General features: G+C 45.5%; 1 protein-coding gene across 1 annotated transcript in view; it reads right to left on the bottom strand.

Annotated features, from left to right (window-relative positions):
- Nucleotides 1-4,421: 4,421 nt before the first annotated feature.
- The window catches only part of SMARCC1 (SWI/SNF related, matrix associated, actin dependent regulator of chromatin subfamily c member 1), a 169,739-nt gene continuing 161,351 nt past the window's right edge, over nt 4,422-12,809 (bottom strand). Inside the window, exons 27-28 of the mRNA XM_046661790.1 lie at nt 9,171-9,347; nt 4,422-6,831 (exon numbers count right to left, since the gene is read on the bottom strand). Coding sequence (XP_046517746.1) covers nt 6,734-6,831; nt 9,171-9,347 — 275 coding nt within the window. The 3' untranslated portion in view covers nt 4,422-6,733. The remainder of the gene's footprint in view (nt 6,832-9,170; nt 9,348-12,809) is intronic.

Raw genomic sequence — 12,809 nt, 5'->3', positions numbered from 1 at the left:
TGGAGGATCTTGATGGACATGCCTACCGTCTCCTTCCTGACGCTCGTCTGTGTGGGAAGGAGGCCTCATGGATGGGTCCCTTGATGCCTGGGGTGTGACAACCACTACCATTTTTCACAAGATCGGTCTGGATGCTGGCCCTTCTCTCACCCTTTTGTAAAACTCTACCTACTCCAGTTTGTTTCTCATTTTAATATATTTTGTTAAATATTTAAATATATTCCTTTAAATTCAATTTCTGAATTAAGTAAAACAAGCATATGGTATAAAATATGAAATGTCTCCTTCCTTAATATCTGTTCCTCAACCATCTTCTTCCCTTCCCTGGAGACAAATTCTGTTAACACTTTTTTCATTTTGGGATTTTAAATCAACTGTTGCCATTCAGTTTCATTCCAAGCGTCCCTAGCAGATCTCACCAGCAGTTTCAGAACTGGGCACAGAACACCTGGCTGGACAAAATCTTCACAAGATGCATGGGAGAAGCTAATCCAGGCAGTGGAATATCATGGAAAGAGCAGGATTCAGCATTGGGTCTGTGTGACCTTGGGAAGAGTCAGTAACCCAAGTCTCATATATGTGAAAAGTTGTAACCATAGAGTGTCAAATAAATGCAATATTTTTTTCTGGGCACAAGGGCCAGGGTAGGCTAAACAAGAGGAGAGATAAAATGTAGGAATTGGAGAGTGAAAGAAAGGGAAATTGACCTCTATCTAGAGCTTACATTTCATGTCCCCACATTCAAGTCTTGTGTGTTTGGGCATCAGGGATGCTTTGTGAAGCAACAGCTTCTGCATGCCTCTGAGGTTCCTATTGGGTTTGGCAACCTGCCTCCAGTACCAAGGCAGGCACAGGGCCCATTGCCATGGCTACACCCCGCCTCTCTGTGCATAGATAGCCCCTGGCTTCACCAAGGGGCTCCTATCCAGGGCGGGAGCTGCTCCAGTTGCCATGGCTGGGGGCATATTTCAGTCTGGACAGGAAAACAGCACGATTTCTGCCTTTAAGTCCTCAGGAGTAACCACTAACATTTCTGAGTTTTTAGTTTTCCTAGTGCTCTAATTTGTCTTATTCTTCACAACCATAGTATGAATACCTTACCAGTCATTTTATATATTTGCAAAATGACACTAAGAATAAGCAACTTTGTCCAAGTTCATGCTAATGAAGTGGTAAGGCCAGGACTTGAACTAAGATCCTAATTTCAAATGTTTTCATTTTAGTATGGAGGCTTTTCATTCTTGCTTCTTAATTTCCGAAGGAGTTAAGATGCAGAGGTAGGGCCTCATTTGGCAAATGGAAGCCCTGCTTCTCCCCCCCAGCACCACCCGCTTCCACCTGGGCACTTAAGAGTTGATGCTTTGATCTCTTAACAGGGCACAACACGGCAGTTAAGTCCAGACTGACATCCTAGATCAGAGTAAAAAATGGACATCTGGTATGGCCTCTCTCCTGGCAGTGTGCTAGGTAGAGACACCTGGTTCAGAGCTGCAGGGCAGTCAGCTGTGATAGGTTTTGGTGATGGGCTGCTGGGACTGGACGTTGTTGCACCATTACCAGGAAGAAGGGAAGACCCGAGGGTCAGGGGCCTAAGTTCTTTGCACTGACTACCTTGCTGCAGGGAACTCTGGATTCTCAACTGCACATATGCTCTCATCCTGTAGCTACTGCAGAATAAGCAGACTGGAACAAGGAATGCCACAATCAGTTTGCATGGCCTTGGGAGATGTCAGTGTTAGGGCCAAACTAGCCACAGAAATCAACCTGTGCAAAGAGGTTTATTACCAACCAAGCGCCCTGCTGCCTCCTAAACCCTTCCTAGACCATCTGGTAGTGAGGGCACCTTAGATACCGGACTGCCTTAGAACTAGAGTGGGAGGCATTTTCTTTCTTGTCTGTTGTCTGAAGGTGGTGGCCACTGTACTGTATTAAGGCATGGCTATTTTGCTGAGACTTGCAAAGGATGTACTGTATGGCAGGTGGTGGTGAGGTAGCTACCAGAAATCACTCACTTGACTGCTCTCCATGGCTTTGGAGGGGCCTGGAAAGACCTCTGGGGACAGTAGGGAGTAAAGATGGCTTCAGTTCTACAAGACAGGCCAGAGCAGGAGGGGACCAGACAAGTCTCTTGCCCCCTGGGTTCCCATGAGAGTTGAAACAGTGCTGGGTAGTCTTAGAGTGAGCTGGCTACTATTGGTTTCAGAACCTCTGTTTAGGTTGATTCATAGAATTCTCTGTCCCCCTCCCTCAGTCACCCTTTGGGTATGGCAGTCCTGTCTCAGCTCTGTTTCAAGGAGTTCAGGATCAAAAGTGCTTCTTAATTGTGATGGCAGGCCTAAAGGCAAGACACAGGGAAATGAAGTCCACGGGAGCTGTTCACAAGGAGATCCAACATTGAGGCAGCACTTCCTTCAAGAATACACCTTTCCATCCCATTCTGAAAGATGACTTCCTTAAATGGAGATAATCCATTAACAGGGGATCAAGGTGCTTTCACAATGTTCCCAGGAAGTCTTCCTTCAGCAGAAGCAACTGAAAACAGCTACGCTCTTGGAACTGTAGGAAGCAGGGGCTTTATAATAAAAGTCACAGGCAGAGAGGTTTGCAGAAAGAAATCTCAGGGGTTGGCATTGCATACCCAGATGAAAGGGTGTTCTGATTATTCAGATGGAGGTTTCCTGGAATGAATGTCAACCCTCAGGTTACCACACCCCACAGGACAAAAATCACAGAACATCCCATTCACAGGTGGTATAAATTATTCCCTAGAAAACTTACTATACTGCTTCTTTTTCTTCATGAACACTTGGCACTATCTAAAATAATATTAACTATTTAAGTTTTGGTATTCCCTACCCCACAAAAATGTAAATGGCCTGGAGCACAGGGGCCATGCCTACCTTATTCATAACTGACTTCACTGCATGCAGGGTCCAATGCCTGACACACACTAGGCCCTCAAATGTTTACTGGACTAACAGGCACATAAAATGAACTGTCAGGAACTGTACAGATCTTGCTCTAATACACAATTTTTTTTTTTTTTTTTGCTGAGGAAGATTCACCCTGATCTAACATCAGCTGCCAATCTTCCTTTTTTTTTTTGCTTGAGGAAGACTAGCCCTGAGCTAACACCTGTGCCAATCCTCCTCTATTTTGTATGTGGGTCACTGCCACAGCAGGGTGTGTCAGTGGTATAGGTCCACACCCAGGATCTGAACCTGCAAATCTGGGCTGCCAAAGTGGAGTGCACCAAACCTAACCACTATGCGCCAGCCAGCCCCATACCATACAACCTTCTTAAAGAGTGGTTCTCAAAAGATGGTCCCTTGACCAGATGCATCAGGATCCCCTGGGAACCTGTTAAAAATACAAAATTTCAGAACTCACCCCAGACCTACTGAATCAGAAGCTATGAGGTAGGGCCCAACAGCTTGTATATTAACAATCCTGCAAGTGATCCTGATCTGCACTGAAGCTGGAAAACTGCTGTTCTTAAGTGCATCTGGGGGAACTACTCCACAGTAAGGATCTGAGAAACCTGTGGAAGACTGGTTGATTGAACATGACCTGTGATGCTCTAAAAAGAATCCACACTCAAGTTTATAAACCAGTCTTCAGGATTAACTTCTCTCATCACCCTTAGGGAAGCACAGGAATCTTGTGAGACCCAGCTGCCTCCAGCACTCTTTACTGGAGGGAAGAGTTACAACGGGTCAGAAAGCAAAGCCCAACCGGTCTGGGATGAGCTCCTTGAGGAGCTGAGTATTCACCTCCTGGCAGACACAGAATCGGCTTCTTTTGCTTCACTGGGTTCATAAGCATCTGGAAGGCAATGGCTTCTGTTTTCTGCACAGGGTTTGCATCTGTGGTGCTCCAAAGGCTATCCATGGAATCACGTGCCTCCAACTTGAGGCTGTTGAAACTGCATCCTAACAAACATTCTCTAGCTCACTCTTCCTGGAGAACTTCCACTCATCTTTCTTCATTTTTTTTTTTTTTAAAGATTTTATTTTTTCCTTTTTCTCCCCAAAGCCCCCCGGTACATAGTTGTGTATTCTTCGTTGTGGGTTCTTCTAGTTGTGGCATGTGGGACGCTGCCTCAGCGTGGTCTGATGAGCAGTGCCATGTCCGCGCCCAGGATTCGAACCAACGAAACACTGGGCCGCCTGCAGCGGAGCGCGAACTTAACCACTCGGCCACGGGGCCAGCCCCTCATCTTTCTTCATTTGAGCATGGAAATAAACAGTGGGCAAGGCACATTCAACTGTATGTTCCTTAAGCACAATGAAGGTGGAGAGCTGGGTTAGGAAGCCCGGAGTCACTGAACTTTAAGTAATGACCAGGATCAGGTGGGGCTGAATATTTAAGCTTTTCATAGGACATATGAAGAAACTGGTGTATGAATGCAGAGAATAGGATTAGAATCCAGAAACGATGTTCCATTTATTCACTGAATAAGAGGGGAGATTAGGCTTTCTTGATCAATTTCCTCCAATCTCCCGAAACTCCCTCCCTTCATTTTTCCAAATAACAACACACAGAGAAACATGTTTGTACAAAAACCACATATTATTCCCCCCTCACAAAATTGGGTCGGCTGTATTACAGGGACAAAACCAGATCAAAGACATGAAAAGAAAAAGTCACCACTTATACTGAAACATAACAGTGTTAAGAATTCAGGTATTCTGTAGAAGTATTACCAGCATAGTAAAAATATTTCCACCTGGATCTTTTAAATTTGAAAGTGATCACATTAAAGACCTGAGGTTACAAGGGACCACAGTATGAACCAGAATTCCATTTTCCTTCTAAGACCTCAGTGGAAAAGGTAAGTATTTGGAATGAGTTTCCTTTGGGAAAGACTGGTGGGAAATACGGAAAACCCTGGCCATTGTCAAGAGGCACTGGGGTCTTTCTGGAGGCAAATGCATTGGAACTAAACTCCAGTAGGAACAAGCTCATTTCCACTCCGAGAGTCCAGAACAAACAGACAAAAGGAACAAGGTCTCCTTGGTTCCAGTACTCTGATGGTGACCAGGACCACCTGGTTAGAGGTAACACCTGAGGGTTCTGAAAGGCAAATCTAAATTGTGGGTTTTTTTTGCTTTCTGATATTAAGAAAAAAAGTTGTAAGGTGTTTTAGAAACACCTCCCTACACCCTCTCATATGTAAAGCTTTATAGAATATATAGAAAAAGATGTTCCACTTTGCATTCTAAATAATGAAACAGCCACTTAAGAATGTGAAGTGAAGAGGCCTGGTGCTTTGGAAATCAAGCTCTATCAAAAACACCCTTTCCCCACCCATGGAAGGACAGAGGGGAGGGAAAAAGGACAGGAAAAAACCAAGAATTCTCAAGTCACTCATCAGCAGGGGTAGAAATGGGCTCAAATTAAGGCATTTTTGTGGCTCTTCCTCTGGAATGGCATTCTACTCTCCCAGCCCAAGCACCCTAACCCTCAAAGCTTGATGCTCTGATTGCCCAGTGAGTTCCTTGGTACCCCCAGCATCTCCTTGACAACCCTGTGATGGATGGAATGTGGGATCTCAGAAAGGGAAGGGAGAAGGTAAGAGAGGCTGTTGATCCTGCCCCACTTCTCCAATCCCAGCCCAAACCTAAAGTACCGCTTCACTAAGTTCCACTCACCCTGGCTACTGCAAGAGGTAGTTTGGGGACGTGTACCCCCAGCCATTCTAACCAAGTTCCATGAGCTAAAATGTTTATTAGCACTATCTACTTAGTTTTTTTTTCTTTTTAAAGGTTTTTAAAGAGGGAGGAAAAAAATGCATACAAAGCAGTGAATAGTGGGCTAGATTCATTGGGTGGCCATTGCCACAGACTCCTAAAACTTTCCTGGCTAGTCTAGGGAACTTAGGAATGCCTTCCAAAATCCCAGCCCTCAAAGCTCACACTGCCCTCAGAAAACAAAATACGCACCCCCACTCCAACAAACTATCTGCATAGAAAACCAGAACCAGTGGGCCTGGGGAAGGAGATCTGTTCTGACGCCTGTGCTCTCCCTACCATGTACTAAAGGGGTATGTTCTGCCAGGTGGGTGGAAGCCTTCACAGTCCTCACTAGGGATAAAAATCAATGGGGTCCCTTTCCCCATTTCTTTTAATTTTGGTGCGTCTATGTGTGGCAAATATCTCATGGAACTTCACCATCAGCACCATTCTTAGCTCAGATAAGCAGAAATAAGGTCACTTATAATGCCTTAAGGTTTGTCCCCTCTGGCTATCCCCTCTGCTCATCACCATTTTTTGGTTCCTATTAACTTAGGAAGTTGTCCTTTAAAGCAATAATGACAAAAAAAAAAAAAAAAAGGATAATGATTATAAAGCATTTTCCATAGAAGCATAAGACAAAGCAAAAAACTGCAGGAGAGCAAAAATGATAAAGACATAGGATACTAATGTTGACAGGACCTGCAGATAAACTGTCAGTATACCCCACACCAGGACAGGGGAGACGCAGGTTATTTTTAGGATGACCAGGGCACAGTCACCACAGGCTACCCCTTGAGTGTTGGCTGAGGACCTAACACAAGAGGAGTCAGAGCATGGAGAGGGGTGGCAAGAGAAATGGGGAAATAAGGGATGTGAGCTTGGGGCTATGAGAAGAAAAATCCTGAAAGAAATCCAAGGAAGCTGAGGAACACAAGTCTTGTCATCCCTACTCCAGCTGGTGGTGCTGGGTGTGGACGTTCCCTGCATCTTCCAGGCTAGGGAGCAGCTGAGGCTGGTGGGCCTGGAGCAGGAGGTGGAGGGACTCCATCTGCAGGTGGTGGTGGTGGCTGCTGCTGCTGCGGCGGAGGGGGATCTGCAAACACATTCGAGAGTAACTCGTCATTGCTGGAAACACAAAGGGCTTGGGAAAGAGCCCAACCAGAGAAAAATGACATAGGAAGTAATTTTCTTTATGGCAGGTAACCAATGAGGCCTGTGAGGCATTGCTGCCACTGTGGTCTATGCGGGTCACGTGCATGTGAACCTCTGGGTCACTGCTCACTCATGTTGTTTCCACTAACCCAAGTGGGTGCAGGAGTGGGAGGTGTCTGAATCTGTCCCACCCTTCCAAGAATCACTCCAGACTTTTTCAGAACTTATATTTTGGTTTTATTGTATTTTAATGGTTCTAATTTTATTTCTTTAGTTAAATGATAAGCTCCTTCCTGGGCAAGTTCTGTGTCTTCTTTGTTTCTCTCACAGTATCTAGCCTAGCTGGACAAGAAATAGATTATCAATAACTTCTTGCTGATTTAACTGACTCCACCAGGACCAGAGAGCTTCACTGGAGGCAGCTGCTGACAAGTTGGACAGTCCTGGGAGGCCCCACAGCTCCTGAATTGCAGTCCTTGGATTTTTGGCCAAAACTAGGTCAGATCCTGAAGGGAACAATTAGTATGAGTGTCTGGGGCCCCTTCCTATTTCAACTTTAGCTGCTTTAGTGTACAAAGGAACCCTAGAGATCATTTAATCCAGGGTTTTTTAAACCTCTAGATTTTGCCAGAAATGAAAACATACGAAACAAACAATTAAAGTGTAGTCTTGCTTACGAGTCAATTCACCCAGCTTCCCCCTAGGAGGTTTCCACCAAACTGGTAAGGCTCCTCAAAGCATTTTGAAGCCCAGTGATCTAATTCCTTGTGTCATCTTTTAGTGGAGGAAACTAAGGCCTGTAGAAGGAAAACAACTCCCCAGTGAGGCCTGCCTTGTACCCTGGAGCCAAATCAGAATCCCTCAGAATCCCTGAAACACTCATTTGTGCAGGAAGGGGAGGGGAGCACCCAAAACCCTCCACATTCTCAAGATGCTCCACTGAAGGTCCTTTAGGATGGAATCCTGCAGTCACACACCATGGGTGATTAGCAGGGTATGAGAGTGGTAAAGACCAATGATACTGCTTCTGCAATGGGGATGGCAAACTGGTCCTCTCTCTTGGTAGGCTGGCACATTTGTATATGGCCTGTAAGATGGCAAGGCAAGCATTTTCTTGCCACGGAAAAGAGGTACCTGCTGTACTACAACCTCTGACCACTGGCTGAAGGGAAATCATTTTCTTCTATTGTCGTGATCCTATACACCCAGCTAAACTGCTGTCTTTCTTCTGTACACCTACTCTGTTCTAGCCCCAAGGGCTCTAGAGACAAATGAGAAGCGCCTTTGTCCATGCAGCCTGCCTCCAGGGCCTGGGAAGTCTCCTACAGTACTACAGTGCACTCAAGGCACTTCATAGTCTCATCTAATTTTGGTAAATCCTATACTACTGTCCACTTGTTCATTCCTTATGTTCCCAACTACAGCTCCTGGACGCTAGGAATTCTCAAGTGTCCTTACTCTCTGTATTGTGAACAGGAGCTAACTCCTTGGCACATACATGAACTTATAAATGAACCTGAGATCACAGATGTGGCTCGGGTACCTGGCCACTATCAGCTGCATTTTGGGACTGTTCTCACTGAGAAAGTCTACAGGAGTAAAGGGCAGGCCAGAGCCTCTGAAGCAATCTTCTGGAGGCCAGGGTTGGAGCAGAGCAAGGGCTCTATGGGAGAAATGACCCTGCTTTGCACACACCATCAGACAGACATTGCTCAGCAGCACTTGTGCCTTCTCCACTGAACCTGCTGGGACCTCATATTCCTTCTCAACACAGCTCCCGAACAGTTGTTCCTTAGTCTACGCAGCCACTACCAATATATCAGAGTGGCTACAAGAAACTTATTTGTTATTCCTGCCCTAAACTGTTGTTTTCTTTATAGCCACTACTTATGAACCCTGTATCCACAAAAGGCTCCTGTAGGGAAAATAACAACCAGTAGCTCTGTATGTCTCCCAAGACTCAAACTAGACAGGCTTAAATGGGAGTGGGAGAGGAATGTCTTTTTGGCCTCCCCACAGACCTTGGTGTCAAGCATGCATGCCGTGATGGCTATGGCACACAAGCCCAATTGACTAGAAGCACTTTGCACTCATCAGCTCTTTGCCTGTTCATCAGGGTGCTGAAAAGCACGGACCAAAAACGGATCTGAAACACACTGTCACAGATCACATTGTCTGTGGACCTGCCAGACCAAAGACAGAGAACAAAGCCTTCATCCCTTGTCTACAGCCCTCCCAGAGAAACCCTGGGGTGATGCACCCCTGCACTGTGCTACTTACACATGCCATTAGGTGCCGTGAGGGGTACCCGGGGTCCTAAGATGTTTCCTGGCATTGGAGGCATACCAGGAGGGGTAGGGCCACTCCCAGGGGGGTGGATGTTGGCCGCAACAGTGGGAATCATTCGGCCTGGCATGGGCTGCCCAGGCATCATGGAACCTGGGCCTGGTATCTGACCTGTGGAGGGAGATTGAAAGTACTAAGGTAAGTGTACTAGGAAGAAAGGGATACTCACCGCGCAAGACTGATAAACACAAATACCTAATCCGCCAAAGGATTTGAAATACTGACAAAGCGGGCTGGCCTGGTGGCACAGTGGTTAAGTGCGCACGTCCCGCTTCGGCAGCCCGGGGTTCGCCAGTTCGGATCCTGGCTGCGGACGTGGCACTGCTTGACAAGCCATGCTGTGGTAGGCGTCCCACATATAAAGTAGAGGAAGATGGGCATGGATGTTAGCTCAGGGCCAGTCTTCCTCAGCAAAAAGAGGAGGATTGGCAGCAGTTAGCTCAGGGCTAATCTTTCTCAAAAAAAAAGAAAGAAAAAGAAAGAAATACTGACAGAGCGATAATCTGTAATAATCTCTACGTCCAGCTTTTAATTTCTTTGAGGGGAGAGGAGAAATACTGGGGCAGGTCTATGAAGTGAATGACTATCCTAAGCCCTGGTAGAGGCAGGTAGCCGTAAGAAGCAATTACAAAAAAACATCAGAAAACAAAGCATTCCTTCTGTTCAGTTAGGTGAACAGTGGATTGTCAATTATCTCCCTGAGGACACAAAAGGCCACGCCCAGACCACAGGGAATGGAGACAAGGACTGAAGTCAGCGCACAGTCCAAGGACACAGCTCAGTCAAGATGGAGCTTCACGCACAGGCTTTGTGGGAAGGTGTGTTTGAAAGGGTATTGGCCACTACTGTGAAATTAACATTAAAAAGGGATTCTAATTGGAATCTCCAAGTCCCATTCACAAAAAATCTCTCTCTCTATCCTTCATCATAAAGCACTGGCTGTGGAGAACCTGGCAGAGGCGGGGAGACGGGGCCAGGGGAGGAGGACAGTTCCTTCATCTTTCCCTATTGTTTTGAAATTAATGATAGAAGACATTAGACACAAGAACAGTAAATACCGCTTGTATTCAGTTTCACACTGAGCCTTTAGAACTTCTAGCACACTTTTTCTATAAAGAGCCAGAGAGTAAACATTTGGACTTTGCAGGCTATATAGTCTCTATCACAACTATTCAACTTTGCTCTTGGAGCATGAAGGCATAGATGATACATAAAAAATAGGTGTGTCTGCATCCCAATAAATTTTTATTTATGGGCTCTGAAAAGTGAGTTTCACGTAATTTTCATGTGACATAAACATTCTTCTTCTTTTGAGTTTTTCCCTCCAATCATTTAAACTGTAAAACCGTTCTCAGCCTGCAGCCCAAAAAAAAACAGGAGATGGGCCAGATTTGGCCCATGGGTTGTAATTTGCCAATCCTGCTTTAGATATGATGGTGGATACTTATTAGTTCTGGAACTCAGTGGTTTGGCTGCTGGACTTGATTTTAAAGAGCTGCAAACGAAGGACAATAGTTTAATGGGCACAAATCAAGGTTAAAGCTCTTTTATATAAGCAACGCAGTGGTCTGACTTGAGCTGACATAGACCCTGCACCTCATTATATGCTCACTGTAATACATTACCATGTTACACCACACACCCACCGGCACCACGACAGTTTACAACTGCCATGGCAATGGCAGGGTATAACCAATAAGGAAAGAAAAGAGGTGGCACCCTTGTCCCCTTCAACCCCAAAAGCCTGCCTGCCTGCCTGGTTCCCAGAAGAACTATGAATATTCCTCCCCTTCAGTACCTTGGACCCTCATAACAGCTGCTTAATCACCCCAAGAGCTGAGAAGTTGATTTGTGAACATAGTTCCCACTTCTCCATTCTTTGGCCATTGAATAAAAGTTTGCGCCGTTGAACGCTCAGCTTTGGTTTTGTTCCAAATCTGCGACACCGAAAAGAAAAGGACTTTCTGAGGAGGAAACCGCCGATTGTAGGTTCAAGATCCACCGGCCCTAGGCTCCTTCTCAGGTCCCCTCCGATTGTGGGTTCAAGTCCCACCGTGGGAAGCAAAACTGGTAACATAACAGGTACAGGTTGCCTCCTTCTACCAAGTTCAACCTGGACAAGAGGCCTCTGCCAGCCCTTCTCAGTCTCTCTCCCCAGAAAACTGACGGTAGAGCAGTGAAGCATGCCTTTACAAAGAGGCCTGAATGAGAACTGGGTAAGGGAGAAAGAAAGGAGGGAGAGCATATCAGGTGTGTGCTCACATGAGTGACAGCATACACAACTGTTCAGTCCCAACCACTTCTTGTTTTCAGCAGTATGAGAGTTTTGTACTTTGATGTCTAGAGCAAAGAGTGGGCTGCCCAAACCCGACTGACCAATGGCTATAGCAGTCAGTAGCCACTCAATGTCATCCTCAACAGGGAACGTACAGATAAACTAGACTAGAAACTACACAGTGCGATCTCACTTTCACTTCACCCCAACCCAGATCAGTGTTCTTGGGCAAGTCATCTAGGATGCCCTAAGCCTCTGTTTCCTCAGAAGATAGATAGTAAAGCTAAATATCTGCCCTACTTTCATCATACGGCTTTCCGTAAAATCAGGGAAATGATTTATTTGTTATAATGCCTTATGTCACTGGCTCCTCCAACAGGCTTATGAGAGGCAGAGCAAATATTCTTATTTTATAGGGAGTACAGAGAAGCTCAGAAAAGAGATTTCTTCACGGCCACAGAACTTGTAAGGGAAATCAGATCCAGGTGTTCTAACTCTAAATCAAATTCTCTTTCTACCATACCACTCTGTGCTCAAATGAAACAGTTCATAAGAAAGGATTTAATATCACAGCCAGCATTTAAAAAAAATGTAAAGTGTGTACTTTAATTCCAGGCACCATATTTTCTTCCTCACTACATCACACTTATGAGACTGCTTTGCTTCCTGCAATAAATAATTTTTTAATTTAACAAACACACATTCTAGCACTTTGCAGCAGGATGGATGGTGGTCCCCAAACAGATATGTATACGTTCTAAGACCTGGGACCTGTAAATGTAACCATATCTGGAAAAAAGGTCTTTGATTAAGTTAAGGCTCTTGAAATGAGGAGATCATCCTGGATTATCTTGGGCCCTAAATCCAATGACAAGTGTCCTTATAAGAGACCCATAAAGGAGAAAACAGAGAGGAGAAGGCGATGTGAAGATGAAGCAAAGAGAGATGTGGCCACAAGCCAAGGAATGCTGCCAGCCACTAGAAGCTGAAAGAGGCAAGGAACAGACTCACCCCCTAGAGTCCCTGGAGGGAGCATGGCTTTGGTAGATATTGGACTTCTAGCTCCTAGGATGCTGAGAATAAATTTCTGTTTTTTAAGTCATCAAGTTTGTGAAAGGAGAAGACATAAAGACTGAGTAACTTGTTCAATGTCATAAAGTGTGTAAACAGGGAAGCCCAGACCTGACTTGGGTACTCTGGCTCCAGGGATGGTGCTTGTAACCAGTGCACCCTGCTGATGAAGGTCTGGAGGAAGGGGGTCCAACCCTCTCCCAGCAGACTATGTGATGCAAACCCTG

This window comes from Equus quagga, chromosome 1 (genome assembly GCF_021613505.1).
Source record: "Equus quagga isolate Etosha38 chromosome 1, UCLA_HA_Equagga_1.0, whole genome shotgun sequence".
In the NCBI taxonomy this organism is placed as follows: domain Eukaryota; kingdom Metazoa; phylum Chordata; class Mammalia; order Perissodactyla; family Equidae; genus Equus; species Equus quagga.
Note: the sequence above shows the minus strand (reverse complement) of the source record. Positions and strands in the feature narration are given on the sequence as shown.